Source organism: Crinia signifera, chromosome 9 (genome assembly GCF_055691185.1).
Source record: "Crinia signifera chromosome 9, ASM5569118v1, whole genome shotgun sequence".
Taxonomy (NCBI): Eukaryota; Metazoa; Chordata; class Amphibia; order Anura; family Myobatrachidae; genus Crinia; species Crinia signifera.
Genome location: NC_139225.1, coordinates 72,215,272 through 72,232,884, shown reverse-complemented (window position 1 = coordinate 72,232,884; position 17,613 = coordinate 72,215,272). Strand labels below are relative to the sequence as shown.

General features: G+C 43.1%; 1 protein-coding gene across 3 annotated transcripts; it reads right to left on the bottom strand.

The window, feature by feature from the left end:
• Nucleotides 1-10,680: 10,680 nt before the first annotated feature.
• LOC146035641 (rho-related GTP-binding protein RhoG-like) lies at nucleotides 10,681-17,193 on the bottom strand. 3 transcript variants are annotated; one of them, XM_083159216.1, is made up of 2 exons: nucleotides 17,051-17,193; nucleotides 10,681-14,465 (listed from the first exon to the last, which is right to left on the bottom strand). In XM_083159216.1, exon 2 carries the CDS (start codon nucleotides 14,441-14,443, stop codon nucleotides 13,868-13,870), a length of 576 nt encoding a protein of 191 aa, XP_083015342.1. In that variant the 5' UTR covers nucleotides 14,444-14,465; nucleotides 17,051-17,193; the 3' UTR covers nucleotides 10,681-13,867. The 3 variants fall into 3 exon arrangements, with proteins under 3 accessions (XP_083015342.1, XP_083015341.1, XP_083015343.1); XM_083159215.1 differs by having other exon boundaries at nucleotides 16,965-17,160; XM_083159217.1 differs by lacking the exon at nucleotides 17,051-17,193 and adding an exon at nucleotides 16,733-16,881.
• Nucleotides 17,194-17,613: the final 420 nt, after the last annotated feature.

The window sequence follows — 17,613 nt, the reverse complement described above, 5'->3', positions numbered from 1 at the left end:
TCAAGTGAGAAACAGGCCCTCAAAAGATTCCACCCCGTCAGGGCTGCTATCATACTTTTCCCTGGTTGCTTTTCAATCCCAATCCGCCCCTGCACCACGCCACGTCACGCCCACAAGCCGGCCCGCCCACGCTCTCTCTCTCCCTCATGTTGTGTGCTGTCACTGCATTGCCTGAGGAGGGTGGAGGACTGCAGCTGCTTCTGTGTGCTCCTCCAATTAGGAGGAAAAGCCAAGTGTTGGCCCGACCTGGCAGGCCCCAACTCAAGAATTAACTAAAGTAAGTGTATTAGTGCTGCTAGCTAGGCTAGCCCAACCTGCAGCTTGGGTCACTCTGACTGTGTGAACAGTGCAGTCACTACTGGAGCAGTGGACACACACAGACTGGTCAAGACCGGTCTGTGTGTGTCTACCACTGCAGCAGCACTGACTGCACTGTCTGCACAGCCACTGGACATTTTTGGACTGGAAGGGACTCACTTTGGTGAGCAAAGCACTATTTGCCTGGAAAAGGGGGAGTGGGGGCAGGCAGGGTGAATATATATATGATTAGAATTTAGAATCAGATACCTGCCTTAGTGCACATATTTAAATAGGAAATATTTGTGGTTGGATATATAAATATGTGTGTATAATCTGTATTGAAGAAGCGTGAGAAGTTTAAAACATTTAGGTACTTATGTAATATCTGGGCTCCCCTTTTTCTTATGAGACCGTGTCCCCTCGCGGGGCTCGCTACGCTCGCCACGCTTCGGGCAGGGTGGCTCGCTGCGCTCGCCACACTATATAAAATCAACTCCATGCGTAGTTGGATAGTAGGGGTATGAAAAAATGGGGTGCATTTAACATGGGAGCCCAGATAATACATAAGTACCAACATTTATAATCCTACATTTTGGGATTGCCCCCATCAGGACATCAAATGTAAAACATACTGTAACCAGACATAAACCCTCCCAAATCACATTTCATTAACATGCAAATTAAAATTCCCCCCAGTATTATAGCTTTTGCCATTATTTATAATTTGCTTGAGTGTCAGCCAACACTGTACACTCTCATAGAATTCCCTATTTGCATTGCTGTCCAGTAGGTGGTGATAGACATGCCCAGTAGGCGGGGGTAGACTCGCCCAGTTGGTGGTGATAGACATGCCCAGTAGGCAGGGGTATACACGCCCATCCAATTGTGCACCCACTAATAAAATGGTCTGCGCACACCTATGCTCCTGACGCCGCCAGCCTGGAAAATACAGTGCCCTCCACCTCCGATCATCTTAAAAGGTCCCAGCCATGCATTGCGCTTGGTGTGCGGGGACGTCACTGCGCACCCGCTAGTGAGCTCATCTGTGTTACCATCACCATTCGGCGACAGTGAGGCTTAGAAGCGGCACCAGTGGGTGGAAGGCTGAGCGGCAGCAGCATCAACATGATGACTGAGCTGCAGCAGCAGCATGGCAGCTGAGCAGAAGCAGCAAGCCAGCTGGGATCGAGACCTCTCCCTGCAAGATTTAATGTGTGCAATATGTGTGGGCCTTATGTATAACGGGCATCTCGGTGTGGGCCATATGCATAATGGGCATCTTGGTGTGGGCCATATGTATAATGGGCATCTCTGTGTGTGGCATGTTTAATGGGCATCTCTGTGTGGGTCATATGTATAATGGGCATCTCTATGTGGGCCATATGCATAATGGGCATCTCTGTGTGGCACATGTTTAATGGGCATATCTGTGTTTGGCATATGTATAATGGACATTAACCCCTTCATGACAGAGCCAGTTTGTGCCTTCATGACAGAGCCCTTTTTTTCAAATCTGACATGTCTCACTTAAGTGGGGATAACTTTTTTTTGCTTTTACTTATCCCAGTGATTTTGAGATTGTTTTCTCGTGACACATTGTACTTCAAGTTAGTGGTAAATTTTGGTCGATACAGTCTGTGTTTTTTTGTGAAAAATACTAAAATATCGTGAAAAAATGGAAAATTTAGCAATATGCAAAATGTCACATTTTCTGCTTGTGAGACAAATAATCATACCACTCAAAATAGTTAATAACTAACAAAGACCATATGTCTACTTTATGTTGCAATCATTATTTCAACCTCCTTTTCATTTTTTTGGACACTAGGAGGCTTCAAATATGACTAGCAAATTCTCAAATTTTCAAGAAAATTTCAAACACTGATTTTTTTAGGGACCAGTTCAGTTCTGATGTGACTTTGAGGGACTTGTATGTGAGACACCCCCATAAATGATGCCATTTCAAAAACTGCACCCCTCACAGTATTCAAAACAGCATTTTGGAAGTTTGTTAACCCTTTAGGTGTTTCACAGGAATTAAAACAAAGTGTAGGTGAAATTTCAAAATTTCTTTTTTTTTGCAGAGTTTCAATTTTAATACATTTTTCTAACGAATACAGTAGATTTTACTAGAGAAATGTGACTAAAAATTGATTCCCCCAATTCTTTTGTTTTCAAAAATATCCTATATGTGGCCCTAGTGTGCACGTTGACCAAACCACAGGCTTCATAATAGAAGGAGCACCTACTTGATTTTGGAGCCTCCTTTTTATGAGATTTTTTTTTAGGCACCATGTAGGATTCTAGGCACCATAAGTGCTAAAAGTTAGGAACCTCCCCCACAAGTCACCCCATTTTGCAATCTACACCCCTCAGGGAATTCATCTAGGGGTATAGTGTACATTTCAAACCCCCAGGGGTTTCACCAATTTTGGTACAACTGGGATGTGAAAATGGAAAATTACATTTTTTTACACAAACATGCAGTTCTGGCTCAAAATTTTTCATTTTCACAAGGAATGAAGGAGACAAAGCACCCCAAAATCTGTGCCCCAATTTCTCCCGAGTACGGCAATGCCTCACATGTGACCATAAAATACCAGTTGGGCGCATGGCAGGACTCAGAAGGGAAGGAGTGATTTTTGGATTTTGCAGCACAGATTTTGGTGGAATAAATGGTGGGTGCTATGTTGCACCAATACAGTGGAACCCCCCCACAAGTCACCCCATTTTGCAAAGTACACCCCTCAGGGAATTCATCTAGGGGTATAGTGTACATTTCAAACCCCCAGGGGTTTCACCAATTTTGGTACAACTGGGCAGTGAAAATGAAAAATTACATTTTTTTACACAAAAATGCAGTTCTGGCTCAAAATTTTTCATTTTCACAAGGAATGAAGGAGACAAAGCACCCCAAAATCTGTGCCCCAATTTCTCCCGAGTACGGCAATGCCTCACATGTGACCAAAAAATACCAGTTGGGCGCATGGCAGGACTCAGAAGGGAAGGAGTGATTTTTGGATTTGGCAGCACAGATTTTGGTGGAATGAATGGTGGGTGCCATGTTGCATTAGCAAGACTCCCAAAGCACCAATACAGTGGAACCCCCCCACAAGTCACCCCATTTTGCAAAGTACACCCCTCAGGGAATTCATCTAGGGGTATAGTGTACATTTCAAACCCCCAGGGGTTTCACCAATTTTGATACAACTGGGCAGTGAAAATGAAAAATTACATTTTTTTACACAAAAATGCAGTTCTGGCTCAAAATTTTTCATTTTCACAAGGAATGAAGGAGACAAAGCACCCCAAAATCTGTGCCCCAATTTCTCCCGAGTACGGCAATGCCTCACATGTGACCAAAAAATACCAGTTGGGCGCATGGCAGGACTCAGAAGGGAAGGAGTGATTTTTGGATTTGGCAGCACAGATTTTGGTGGAATGAATGGTGGGTGCCATGTTGCATTAGCAAGACTCCCAAAGCACCAATACAGTGGAACCCCCCCACAAGTCACCCCATTTTGCAAAGTACACCCCTCAGGGAATTCATCTAGGGGTATAGTGTACATTTCAAACCCCCAGGGGTTTCACCAATTTTGATACAACTGGGCAGTGAAAATGAAAAATTACATTTTTTTACACAAAAATGCAGTTCTGGCTCAAAATTTTTCATTTTCACAAGGAATGAAGGAGACAAAGCACCCCAAAATCTGTGCCCCAATTTCTCCCGAGTACGGCAATGCCTCACATGTGACCAAAAAATACCAGTTGGGCGCATGGCAGGACTCAGAAGGGAAGGAGTGATTTTTGGATTTGGCAGCACAGATTTTGGTGGAATGAATGGTGGGTGCCATGTTGCATTAGCAAGACTCCCAAAGCACCAATACAGTGGAACCCCCCCACAAGTCACCCCATTTTGCAAAGTACACCCCTCAGGGAATTCATCTAGGGGTATAGTGTACATTTCAAACCCCCAGGGGTTTCACCAATTTTGATACAACTGGGCAGTGAAAATGAAAAATTACATTTTTTTACACAAAAATGCAGTTCTGGCTCAAAATTTTTCATTTTCACAAGGAATGAAGGAGACAAAGCACCCCAAAATCTGTGCCCCAATTTCTCCCGAGTACGGCAATGCCTCACATGTGACCAAAAAATACCAGTTGGGCGCATGGCAGGACTCAGAAGGGAAGGAGTGATTTTTGGATTTGGCAGCACAGATTTTGGTGGAATGAATGGTGGGTGCCATGTTGCATTAGCAAGACTCCCAAAGCACCAATACAGTGGAACCCCCCCACAAGTCACCCCATTTTGCAAAGTACACCCCTCAGGGAATTCATCTAGGGGTATAGTGTACATTTCAAACCCCCAGGGGTTTCACCAATTTTGATACAACTGGGCAGTGAAAATGAAAAATTACATTTTTTTACACAAAAATGTACTTCTGGCTCAAAATTTTTCATTTTCACAAGGAATGAAGGAGACAAAGCACCCCAAAATCTGTGCCCCCATTTCTCCAGAGTACGGCAATGCCTCACATGTGACCAAAAAATACCAGTTGGGTGCATGGCAGGACTCAGAAGGGAAGGAGTGATTTTTGGATTTTGGAGCACAGATTTTGGTGGAATGAATGGTGGGTGCTATGTTGCATTACCAATACAGTGGAACCCCCCCACAAGTGACCCCATTTTGCAAACTACACTCCTCAGGGAATTCATCTAGGGGTATAGTGTACATTTCAAACCCCCAGGGGTTTCACCAATTTTGATACAACTGGGCAGTGAAAATGAAAAATTACATTTTTTTACACAAAAATGCAGTTCTGGCTCAAAATTTTTCATTTTCACAAGGAATGAAGGAGACAAAGCACCCCAAAATCTGTGCCCCCATTTCTCCAGAGTACGGCAATGCCTCACATGTGACCAAAAAATACCAGTTGGGTGCATGGCAGGACTCAGAAGGGAAGGAGTGATTTTTGGATTTTGGAGCACAGATTTTGGTGGAATGAATGGTGGGATTTTGGTGGAATGAATGGTGGGTGCTATGTTGCATTACCAATACAGTGGAACCCCCCCCACAAGTGACCCCATTTTGCAAACTACACTCCTCAGGGAATTCATCTAGGGGTATAGTGTACATTTCAAACCCCCAGGGGTTTCACCAATTTTGATACAACTGGGCAGTGAAAATGAAAAATTACATTTTTTTACACAAAAATGCAGTTCTGGCTCAAAATTTTTCATTTTCACAAGGAATGAAGGAGACAAAGCACCCCAAAATCTGTGCCCCCATTTCTCCAGAGTACGGCAATGCCTCACATGTGACCAAAAAATACCAGTTGGGTGCATGGCAGGACTCAGAAGGGAAGGAGTGATTTTTGGATTTTGCAGCTCAGATTCTGGTGGAATGAATGGTGGGTACTATGTGGCATTAGCAAGACCCCCGAAGCACGGTGAAATGATGAACCTAATAATCCATAGATGTGTGGTATATTTTGAAACACTCCTTTATACATAGGCCGGGTTTGTCGGGGCAAGTTTCACAGTGGAAAATAGTTTCCTTTCTTATTCCCTTTTTATAGCAAACTTTGCACCTTTTTTGTGTCCTGCCCTTTCTTGCAGTGGAGGGGATTTCGTTGGGAAAATGCTGCCCTGGTACAATACGGGGGCCAGTACTAGAAGTACTGGGGCCCTCTGCCTGCTGGTTCCCAAATATTAGGCCCTTTATGACTTCCTCTTGAAAGTGCATAAATGTCCCCCTCTGGCCGGTAGAACGGAATAGCACGTAAGCGTTATACAGTGCCATCTGGATGATATACACGGCCAGCTTCTTGTACCAGATATTTGTTTTCCGCAGGGCACTGTACGGCTTCAGTACCTGATCTGAAAGATCCACTCCGCCCATGTACTTATTGTAATCTAGGATACAATTTGGTTTTGAGGTGTGGGTACTGGTACCTCGTACAGGGATGGAGGTGGTACTGTCTCCATGAATTGTTGTCAGTATAAGGACATCCCTCTTGTCCTTATATTTGACCAACAACATATTTTCGGTGCATATTCCCCTGCTTTCACCCCTTCTCATTACTTGGGCAATGTGCGTTTTTGGGAGGCCTCTTTGGTTCTTACGCACAGTACCGCAAGCTGCTGTACCTCTTGAACCAAGGGCCTTAAACAGGGGGATGCTGGTGTAAAAGTTATCCACATAGAGGTGATAACCCTTATCCAGGAAGGGGTGCATTAAATCCCAGACAATTTTTCCACTAACACCTACGAGGGAGGGGGGGCATTCTGGCGGTTCAATTCTTGAATCCTTCCCTTCATATACCCTAAACTTGTGGGTGTACCCTGTGGTGCTTTCACACAGCTTATACATTTTTATGCCATACCTTGCCCTCTTACTGGGAAGGTACTGGCGGAATTTAACCCTTCCTTTAAAATGTATAAGGGACTCGTCGATGCTAATACATTTATCAGGGATGTATAGCTCTGCAAATTTGGCACTGAAATGATCAATGACCGGCCTGACTTTGAAAAGCCTGTCAAAGGTGGGATCATCTCTGGGTGGGCACTGTGCATTATCGGTGTAATGTATAAATTTATGGATTGCCTCAAAACGAGTCCGAGTCATGGCCATACGGTAAAATGGGGTGCTGTACAGAACATCTGTACTCCAATATTGCCTAATTTGTGGCTTTTTTACTATGCCCATATGAAACACCAGACCCCAAAACGTCATCATCTCTACTGCATCTACAGGGGTCCACCTAGCAAATGATGACGTGGGGTTTTGAGCAATAAACTGCTGGGCATATAAATTAGTTTGGTCCACCATTAAATTTATAAAATCATCAGAGAAAAATAATTTGAAAAAGTCAATTTCTCTGAGACCTGTGGAATCAAATTGGATTCCTGGGATGGCCAAAAACTCAGGAACCTGGGGCTCAAAATTGTCTGGTGGTGGGGTCCATACGAGATCAATTATTGGGGGGGGGGGTCTCAGCTGCTCTACGGGGGCGTCTTTGAGGGGGTCCCTCATCACCAGAGGAGGAAGAGGAGCTTAAGACGAATCCTTCAAATTCCCCGCTTGCCTCACTGGCTGTGTCAGAATCAGAAGCAAGCATGGCATATGCCTCCTCCACTGAATACATTCTTCTGGATGACTGGGATGACATTTGGGATGACATTTTTATTTTTGTGTTACTGGTAGTGAAATGTTTCAACACGTGTATAGTGTAGGGGGGGGGTACAAACTTTATTTCAACCCGGGGGGTATGTAGTGTGTAGTGTGTATGTAGTGCAGAAAAAAAAAATACTTTATACAAAAAAAAAAAAATTGAAGGGGTTAAAAAAAAAAAAAATTGAAGGGGTTAAAAAAAAAAAAATTGAAGGGGTTAAAAAAAACAAAAAAAAAGGTCCTGCGCCAAAAATTGAGCACAGATGTTGGTCAGTAACGTCCGTCACTGAACAGCGCTCAAAGGCAACAGGAATTTGATCAAAAAAAAAAAAAAAAATAGATCAACCCTGTGCCGAAAAAGCTGATCAGTGATGTACGTCACTGATCAGCGCACAGTGGCCACAGGACACCCACAAAATCACAATGTGTGTAAAAAAAAAATTAAAAAAAGACCACACAGCACTGATTACCAGTGAGGGGCAGCAGGTGCACAACCTTTGGTGCAACTGGCAGCAACTGACAGGTATATATATAAAAAAAAAAAACCTCTGCGCCCCCAAAAAGTTGCTGATCACCTCAGATATAGTGATCAGCACAAAAGGCGGGGGTTGCAGACACAAAATATACACTCTCTATCACTCTCTGTCACTATCTCTCTCTATCTCTCACTATCTATCACACTGCAGCAGCAGCACTGACAGTTATATGTATAAAAAAAAACCTGCACCCCCAAAAAGGGGGGGTAGCAGACACAAAATATACACTCTCTATCACTCTATGTCACTATCTCTCTCTATCTATCACTATCTATCACTATGACACTGCAGCAGCAGCACTGACAGTTATATATATAAAAAAAAAACCTGCACCCCCAAAAAGGGGGGGTAGCAGACACAAATCTCTCTATCTCTCACTATCTATCACTATCTCTCACTATCTATCACTATGACACTGCAGCAGCAGCAGTGACAGTTATTTATATATAAAAAAACCCTGCACCCCCAAAAAGGGGGGGTAGCAGACACACAATATAGCTCTCTCTGTCACTATCTCTCTATCTCTCTCTATCACACTGCAGCAGCAGCAGGAAGTCTCAGGAAGTCAGATCCAGGAAGCGTCCAGCACGCTACAAGCAGTGATCAAGTGATCAGGTAAGGTATTTGCAAGGATCAGGTAAGTATTAGCAAGGATCAGGTCAGTATCACGGCAGATAGGCACGGTGACCGCTCTGCACGCTATTCCAGACCGGAATGGCGTCTGCAGCGCAGTCACCGTTAGTTTAAATGTCGCGCCTTGGCTGTGATTGGTCCGTGGGTCCCACGGACCAATCACAGCCTTGGGGGCAGGTGGGGTGAGGTGTCATAGTCACCGATGACCCCCTCATGCCCCCTGACGCCCGGCGGTGATTGACACCTGTGTTACCAAGCGTCTGATTCGCTGGTAACACAGGAAAACGCTGTGAATGGCTGTTCACACTGAACAGCCAATCACAGCGATCGCCGACGGGGGGGCGACATCGCAGCCCCCCCTGGGCATGCAGGGACATGTCTGCTGTCAGGGACAGCAGACATCGTCCCTCTGTCACTGCGTCTCGAGACGCAGTGACAGTTTAAAGTCATGACGTATATATACGTCATGTGTCGGGAAGTACTTCCCAGCCATGACGTATATATACGTCAAATGTCGTGAAGGGGTTAAGGTGTTTGGCATAACAAGTAATGGACATTACGGTGTGTGGCATCATGTATAATGGGCACTACTATGAGGAGGAAAAATGACTTAATGTAACGGGCAGGAAACAAGGTTTTTCTTGTGGTGGCCAATTCTCGGCGTGCAGGTTGCAAAACATATTCTCCACTTTGCTACTGGGGATTGATATGTTACTGGCACTGTTGGGAGGAATTGGGAAGAGCTCTTTCTACATTTTATTACAATACCTGAATAATCTTCCTCCCTCTAGTTTCAGTGCATGTCCTCGTGTTCTATTGCTCCTCTTCCTGTGAAGAATGTCTCCCACCTGTACCTTGTTAAAGCCCTTGACATATTTGAAAGTTTCTATCATGTCCCCCCTTTCCCTTCTCTGCTCCAAAGTATACATATTAAGATCTTTTAGTCTTTCCTGGTACGTTTTGTGACGTAGGCCATGCACCATTTTATTCAGTTTTCTTTTGGTCCCTGCGCACTGATCCACGCTGTGCGGGGTTAGCTGCTTCACTCTCCTGGTGACTGGTCTAGTTTGGGGTTTGAGCAAGTATTTATTTGGTTAAGTGCAGCGCTCTACCTCTTTTTGATTGAGTGCTTGGTGGGTTGTTGAATGAAAGTAAAAGTTTATTTACAATAAAATTTGCCCATTAATTTATTCAACAACCCACCAAGCACACAGACACAGTTTCAATCAAAAAGAGGTAGAGCGCTGCACTCAACCAAATAAATACATGCACCATTTTAGTTGCCCTTCTTTGTACAGTCTAATGTATTTATAGCCTTCTGGAGATATGGCCTCCAGAACTGAACACAGTACTCTAGATGAGGTTGTACCAATGACCTATACAGTGGCATTATTATTTCTTTCTTTCTACTGCTGATCCCTCTCCCTATGCAACCAAGCATCTGACTTGCCTTCTTCATTGCTTTGTTACATTGCCTATCTGCCTTAAGTCCTCTGAAATATTGACACCTGGATTTCGCTCTTCCTCAGTAGTTTCCATTATAGTGCCATTTATACTATATTTAGTCTTTGGATTTCTGAGACCCAAGTGCATGATTTTGCATTTTTTGGCATTAAACTGTAGTTGCCATGCTCTTGACCATTCCTCTAATCTACCTAGATCATCAATCATTTGTTACCCCTCCTGGTGTGTCTATCCTGTTGCATACCTTTGTGTCATCTGCAAAAAGGCACATTTTACCCTCAATTCCATTTGCAATATCACCAATGAAGATATTAAAATGCACTGGCCCAAGTACAGATACCTGGGGTACTCCACTTGTAACCTTTCTCTCCTTTGACTTTAGAGTCATCTTCTTTACAATAAGGCCCATCACAAAGGCTGCTCCATCCTTCTGTCTCTCCTGCAATATTCAGCCCCAGCAAAGCATGTTGAGAAGCTGAACAGTCTTTAACAAATCGAATTAGGTTTATTTCATTTTAGACCCAATGAATATTATACCAATAGGTGAAATAAAATAATGCCAGACGCTAGAGACAGTATCCAAAGTACCATTTATTATGAGTCCTTTAAATAAATATAAATGTTAATTGAATTTAACTAAAAGATATGCATTGAATTAGAAATTTAGTTCTTAGCACAAAAATATACATTCCTGATATTTTGCCAGGCTTAGATAAGCAGAGAAAACACTATCTTTCCACAGTCTTAGAATGTCCTTCAAATTATTAGGATTCCATTTCTTGGAACCATTTTCTCAGTGACACAAAGTGTTTTTTCAAAGCTTCATTTTACAGAGAGTCTGTTTCTTCAGCGGTTACAACTGTCTCTTGTGGCACTACCCCACATTTTTATTTTAGAGAAACAGATAGGGTATTTTTGCGGTTATGATCTACGAAAGGCTTGGGAGACCCGTAGCTGCCCGCTGTTATGGACTTAGGACCTCATGCCAGAGGCTGATAGCGCATGCTGGAACTGCAAGTTCCACAACAGTTAGAGATTAATTTTATTCTAAGGGGTACATTTACTAAAGTGTGAGTATTTAGAAGAGATGATGCCCATCGTATCCAGTGTCTGCTTTTCTAGCACCTTTTAGAGCATACTGTAATAGATAGAATCTCTTACTTCTAAAAATATACACTTTAGTAAATGTATCCCTAACAGGTTTTTTTTTACATTTAAACAGCTTTAAAAGCCAACTGGTATTTGCAGTACAACAGGAGCCTAAGATATTTTTGTTTCTCAAGCAGTAGGTCTAAGATTTACGGGTTGCTCTTTGGTAATAAACAGATGTAACATTTGCAAGTACCATTATTACACAATATAAAAAGAATTTACAGGATACATCATTTTTGTAACATACATAAAAGGATTTCACAGCTGCTTTGCCCGGCTGTATTTATTTAGCTACAAAATTAAACTCACGTACAAAGTTCTCATAACCAATAGGAGAGGCACTTTATATATGATCTAGATCTGCTTCCTTGGTAAGCGATGGTAAAGCTTACAGTGAATGTCTATATAATGCTGTCCCATTACAATCAATCATATACAATGGCTTCATAATTAATAGTAGCCCCACCTGTTTTTGCTAATTATTTCATTGTAATCCTGTGCAGCCTGAGCGCTAGTAAAAGGAAATCTATATTCATATAAGAGAAGTGTGATATATATATTTTGTAGATAAACCTGATCATGAGGAGCACTGACAACCATGTTTTTAATAGAGACAGGAGATTCCCCAACAAGGTCATCGAGGCACCCAAATGGTCCTCAGTCAATTTGATGTAGCCATCTGTGATGAGCCATGGAGATTTTTAAAACAAGGTCCGTCAGGGTGCTTTGAGGACCAGGTTAAGGAACCTCTGGGCTTGGAGAACACAGTTTTGAAATTCACTACAAGTCAGCGATACAGGGTACCCCATGATTAATATTTAATAGAAAAACCAATATAGTTGAAGCATAAGTCCCTAGCGAATAGGCGAGGCTTCATTTTCTGGGAGGTTGGTTAACAAAAATATTGGCACTGAAAGCAATTGTGTATGAGTAGTGTGGTCTAAGTAGGGAAGTGACCAATGTAAATATAAGATTTCTAATTGGCCATGGCATGGATATGGTCTAAACAACATGGATGAGATCGAAGGAGCATGCAGTGGGATAGATGAGACCTAGACAGCAGGGATGAGGTCTAAGCAGAGGATCTCACAAGCAAGACAGGCCTACAATGGAAATAGCTATCCACAATAATATTTGTAGTACAATGTATTCAGTTTGGCTCCTCTATCAACTTGTTCTTAAAAAACAAGGAATATATGGATCTGTGACAAATTCAAAAGCTTTAGAGCTCATTAAATATTAATGGTACAATTCCACCCCCTCCCCCCATAAGCTACTGCCCTATATTAATTTACAATTTGTAAAGATGATTGGAAACTGCACAGTTCATCCAACGAACCGGTGTGAAAACTGTACAGATACTCCCAATCCCGAATTACAGTGACTAGGAACAGTTTTAAAAAACATTGGCAAGCATTAATGCTGGAGTTCTCCCTTAAAGTCAAATCCACAGTTTTAATACTTTAGACCCAATCATTGGCACACTTACAGGCACAGCACTGTCTGCACCGTTCAAGCAAAAAGAACATGCAAAGCTTATAAAATGAACTAAATGCCGACGTGTACTGCTAGTACGATGGGAGATCCCTTGCTATGAAGAAACACATCAATTTGAATACACAAGACGAAGTACACAATGCAGCCATTAATAAAGCAACCCAGAGATAAGAACGCTGTGAGCAAGATAGTGTTTTTCTAATGTTTCAGCACCTGCCTCATTCTGTATTTTCTCTAGCACTAGAACAAACAAGTGGACAACATTACCATAGAACAGCATGTTGTGCTTGAGCGACTGGCCGACATGACAGAACTGCGAATGCACGTTTCTCTTGGAAGCGTATGGACTGCAATCTGCATTATACAGAACTTTGTAAGCCGCTTTACTGGAACACACTTTTCTCATTTTTGCTTATAGATTCCCTTAGACCATTAACAAAGTATTTTGCACATGGATATCAGTTTCGTAACCATTAATAAACCCTGAGTTACATGGAAAGAAAGGAGGGGTTCGTCCTGTGCTACAGAATTATTTGGAACATGTAATAAAATGCCTTCCTTTTGGTGAGGAAGGTTACAGTGTTTTACCAGAATTCAGTGGGGTCTGTCGTTTTGTTCCAGCACACAGTACACGGGTTTTCAAGTCCAAATTACTTTTTTAGTCAGATGAAAGCAAACGGCCTTTTAAGTATTGCTCTGCAAGTAAAGGAAATTGCACTGTGAAGCTTTAATAGCGGCAAAGTAAGAAAGTAGTAGAAAATATTTTTTTTTCTTTCAAAAAGCAGAATTTCAGTCTGTGGTAGCAAGACGATGTGTAGAAAACATTTCACCCATGACAGTCCAAAGTGCAAGGCTGGCATGCGAAAGCGCTCAGAGATACGTTCTCCAAGTACATGACATATTGCGTTGCTTTGCATAAACCACTGCCTTGCTTGTGGCATTTTTCATTCACTCAGAAAAGCTATAAAGCGCCATGAATCTACTCTCACAACCCACATAATGAGCTGTTAGTGCAAGCTGAGGATAAAAGGAATATCATACAAGATGATATGCTAAAAACCCATTCATTTTTTTCCCGTAATCAGCATTTGTATGGTTAGCATTCACCCCTATAGTAGGATGCACTTCTTGGGGTTTTTCTTTGTCACAGGATTTAAAACAGCACGAACAGCTTCCGCAAATACATCTCGCACTCCCTCCTGGTGTAAAGCAGAGCATTCGAGGTACTTCACCGCCCCAATCTGCTTAGCAAGTGACGATCCCTGCTGAGGCGTGGTGGGCGAAAGACTTTGCTCCTTTAACTTTTTAATAGTCTCCGCATCATTTCGAAGATCTCTTTTAGTACCAACAAGTAAGATTGGCACGTTAGGACAGTGGTGGGAAACTTCCGGGTGCCACTTATGCCTTACATTGGCATGGGAAGATGGGCTCCCAATTGAGAAGCATATAATAAAAACATTGGTCTGAGGATAAGACAGGGTGCGCAGACGGTCATATTCTTCCTGACCAGCAGTGTCCCACAGGTTAAGGCTAACTGTTCTACCATCCACTGTCATCTGAGCACTGTAATTGTCAAATACTGTGGGGATATACTCTTCCGGAAAGGCATTGGTGGTGTAACTGATAAGAAGGCATGTCTTTCCAACTGCTCCATCACCAACGACTACACACTTTATAGTCTGCATTCTTCATGAAGTCAATCTGTTTCTGATGACAAAATGAGAACAGTAAATTAGTCTGAAGTTTAGTAATTTATGCATATATGTTAAGAACCATATCACTTGTAAAGAATTAGAGCATCTTCACGATTTAACCCCTTAAGTGGTGGGTTTTTCAGGCAGGATATACCTACTGGGGCAGGTTTTTCCTGCCCCAGAAATACCCACCACAGATGGGGCAGACCACTCCCCCCCCCTCCCCCCGCCCATCGTATGCCGGAGTTCCCCTGCCGTCATTTACAGCAGTAACCAGGCGGCAGGCTTGGGGATGTTCAGGGCGGCTCTGAGTGACTATGGCGCCTAAACTCTTGAACAAGGCCTGCCGCTGGCGCATGGTTGATGCAGCGAATGGTGGCGGAGGCAGCAGCAGGGGACTTCCAGCATTTGATCGCTGGAGCGGAGGGATGCGACAGGAGGGGAGAGCGACATACCCCGAGAGGTGATGTGCCAGTGGTACACAGCTGCATATTGGTAGAATGCCTGGAATTTTTTTTTCGGGACAGCCCGCTGCGGAAGCAGAGCTGACCCCGGAAAATTTCCGGCCATACCCCTGAATAGGTTAAACTACTTAGTAAATATGCCCCTACATCAGGTATATGGCATGTAAATAAAAAAGGCAAGTAGATGAAGGTGCATGTTACACTTAAAATAATTTTTTTAAAGATAAATGATTAGAACCTAAAAATTGTACATAGCACATTTATCCACAAAACAGACTACCAACATATAAGATAACATTGTTACTATAACTACATCCTTTATAAGTTGTGTTCACACAGCACGATTTTGCTTGCAATTCCATTGGAATCAATTCGGGAAGCAAAACACATTCGATTTGGAGTATATAGTCTAGACTGCAGTCTACCGTTTGATTTACACTTAATGGGAATGCACATCCGTACAATGTCCATTTGATTTTGACTATATAAATCTCACTGGGCCTACAAAGAAAAACAATTAAATTGTCAGACAATTGATACACAATACCTTCATCCACTTGCCTAGTCAAATGACAATGAGAGGGTGCAACAATCCCACTAGGCGTAAGGCAGTGGTTCCCAAATTTTCATGAATTACGGTGCCCTAAAGTATCAACATTTTTTACACGGCAACCCTAGGCCAAAAGATTCCAATTGAGAAATTTAGAAACCAGTATTAAATTAAGGTTATATGTCATGCTTAGGGGCCATTATGTGGTTTGGGATTCACTTCTGTTTGTCCATATAGCTTAAGCCACAAGCACTGGTTTTGCCTAATACATTGCCATTAGATAATTTTGAATTTGTCCTGGAACACTAACCAAGGGCACCCCTACTAGGGTGCCACGGCACACAGTTTGGGAACCACTGGCATAAGGCAAAGCACAAGAAAAAATTAATACCTGCTGAGTGAACCACAGCATAAACTAGAATCTTCCTTATTACGTTTGAACGGTATATAGATAAGCAATACCCACTAAACTTGTATCCCAAACTGAGCTAGCCGAATGCCTAACCAATTGAATTGATGAATATTTCTGGTATGCATTTACTGCAACAATCTTCCTGTATCAAGGACATAACATCACCTACTGCATGAAGGTTAATGTCCCTGTGTTATGCAGAAATGTCCTCATAAAAGCCATCACATGCGTGGACAGGTCACTACCTCCCACAAGATCACCGCAATGTTATTTATTTCAGGGAACATTCCTATGATCTTAGTAGCTACAGGTTGTTTTTCCCTGCCCACTAACACAAAGGACATTAAGCACAGGTAACAGCTGAAGACTGTACTGTAAAATACACACTATTGCATATACTGTACAACAGTGGGAAAAGTTAGAGATGTATATAGGCACCATGCATAATTAGTTGAAATGTAATTACAAAGTTGCAAAATTATGAACAGTTCGTAAACTAGCACAGGAAATACCATAGTGCTTTACAAATGGAAACATTGATACAGCAAACTAGGAGGGCCCTGCGTGCAATCGTTTTTAATTCAATAAATAAAACAATTGCGGGTATCAGCAACAGCAATAACAATATACTGTATGTGCGGATATCAGAACTTCCTTGTTACATGACATTTAAACTTCTGTGAAACCTTTCTTATAAAAAAAAAAAAAAAAAGGAAGTATGATAACGTAATAGGAGATGCTGCCAGGACACAACAACCTTGAAGTGAACAAAAACTGATAATGAAAAAAAAATAAAAAAGTTTCACCCGACAGTGTCACGGAACACACAGGCACTAGTGTGTAATGTATATTACCCGGTAAACGGATTACTGCCCCGTGGTGGGGGGATTGCAGCGCCCCCTGCAGAGGACAGAGTAGAGTAGCCGCCGCCCTTCGGCCAGGTGCTCGGAGAAGCTATCGGCATCACCCACCTGACACCACGGGCCCCCAACACCTACCCGATGCCGGTCCGCCCCCCGGACACTCCCACCATGGCACTGGGTGCTCCCGGCGTACCCGCGCCCGGTATACGTCCCAGTAACTCACCCAGCGTCTACCACCCGCCCTGCTCTTTGTCAGCTAGTATGTGCCAACCGCAGCAGCCCAGATCCGCCCAATTCGGGGCCTCTCACCGTCTCTCCCGGCCACTTCCTGGTCTTTCACCCGCGCCACTTCGCTTCCTGCACCGGCCCTGGGCGGCTACTATGCCCTTACATCCGGGTCCTGCGGTCCGGACACACCCTCCGCCTTGTGTTCTGGGAAATGTAGTTCTGTGCTGCTTGCGGTGCATGCTGGGAAGAAGCATGTGAGGTGTGAACGCAAGGTGGCGCTGTGTACACACGTATGCCTGTGTAGGTTAGGTTAGGGACAAGCTGCACCACAGTTATGCCCCTTTCCCACTGCAGGTCTTAAACGGTATATTGCCGTTTTTTCCCCTTCCTAAACGTTTAAGGCTGCAGTGGGAAAGTGCCAGAGTTGATTTACCGGTTAAAGTTAACCGGTATTTCAACACGTTTAAAAAGCAGAGTCCTACACGTTTCAGAGCCGTTTTTTAGGCAGTGGGAAGTAAAACAAAAAAATCGGCGTGGGGTCCCCCCCACTGCCGTAACCAGCACCAGGCTGAAAGAGCCGGGGCTGGTATTAAAAAATCAGGAAACCAAATAGGGCTTCGCTGATTTTTTAAAACCAGGCTCAA

What these genes read in the sequence shown, in the direction of transcription:
- LOC146035641 (XM_083159216.1), bottom strand. Translation starts at nt 14,443, where the DNA reads ATGCAGACTATAAAGTGTGTAGTCGTTGGTGATGGAGCAGTTGGAAAG.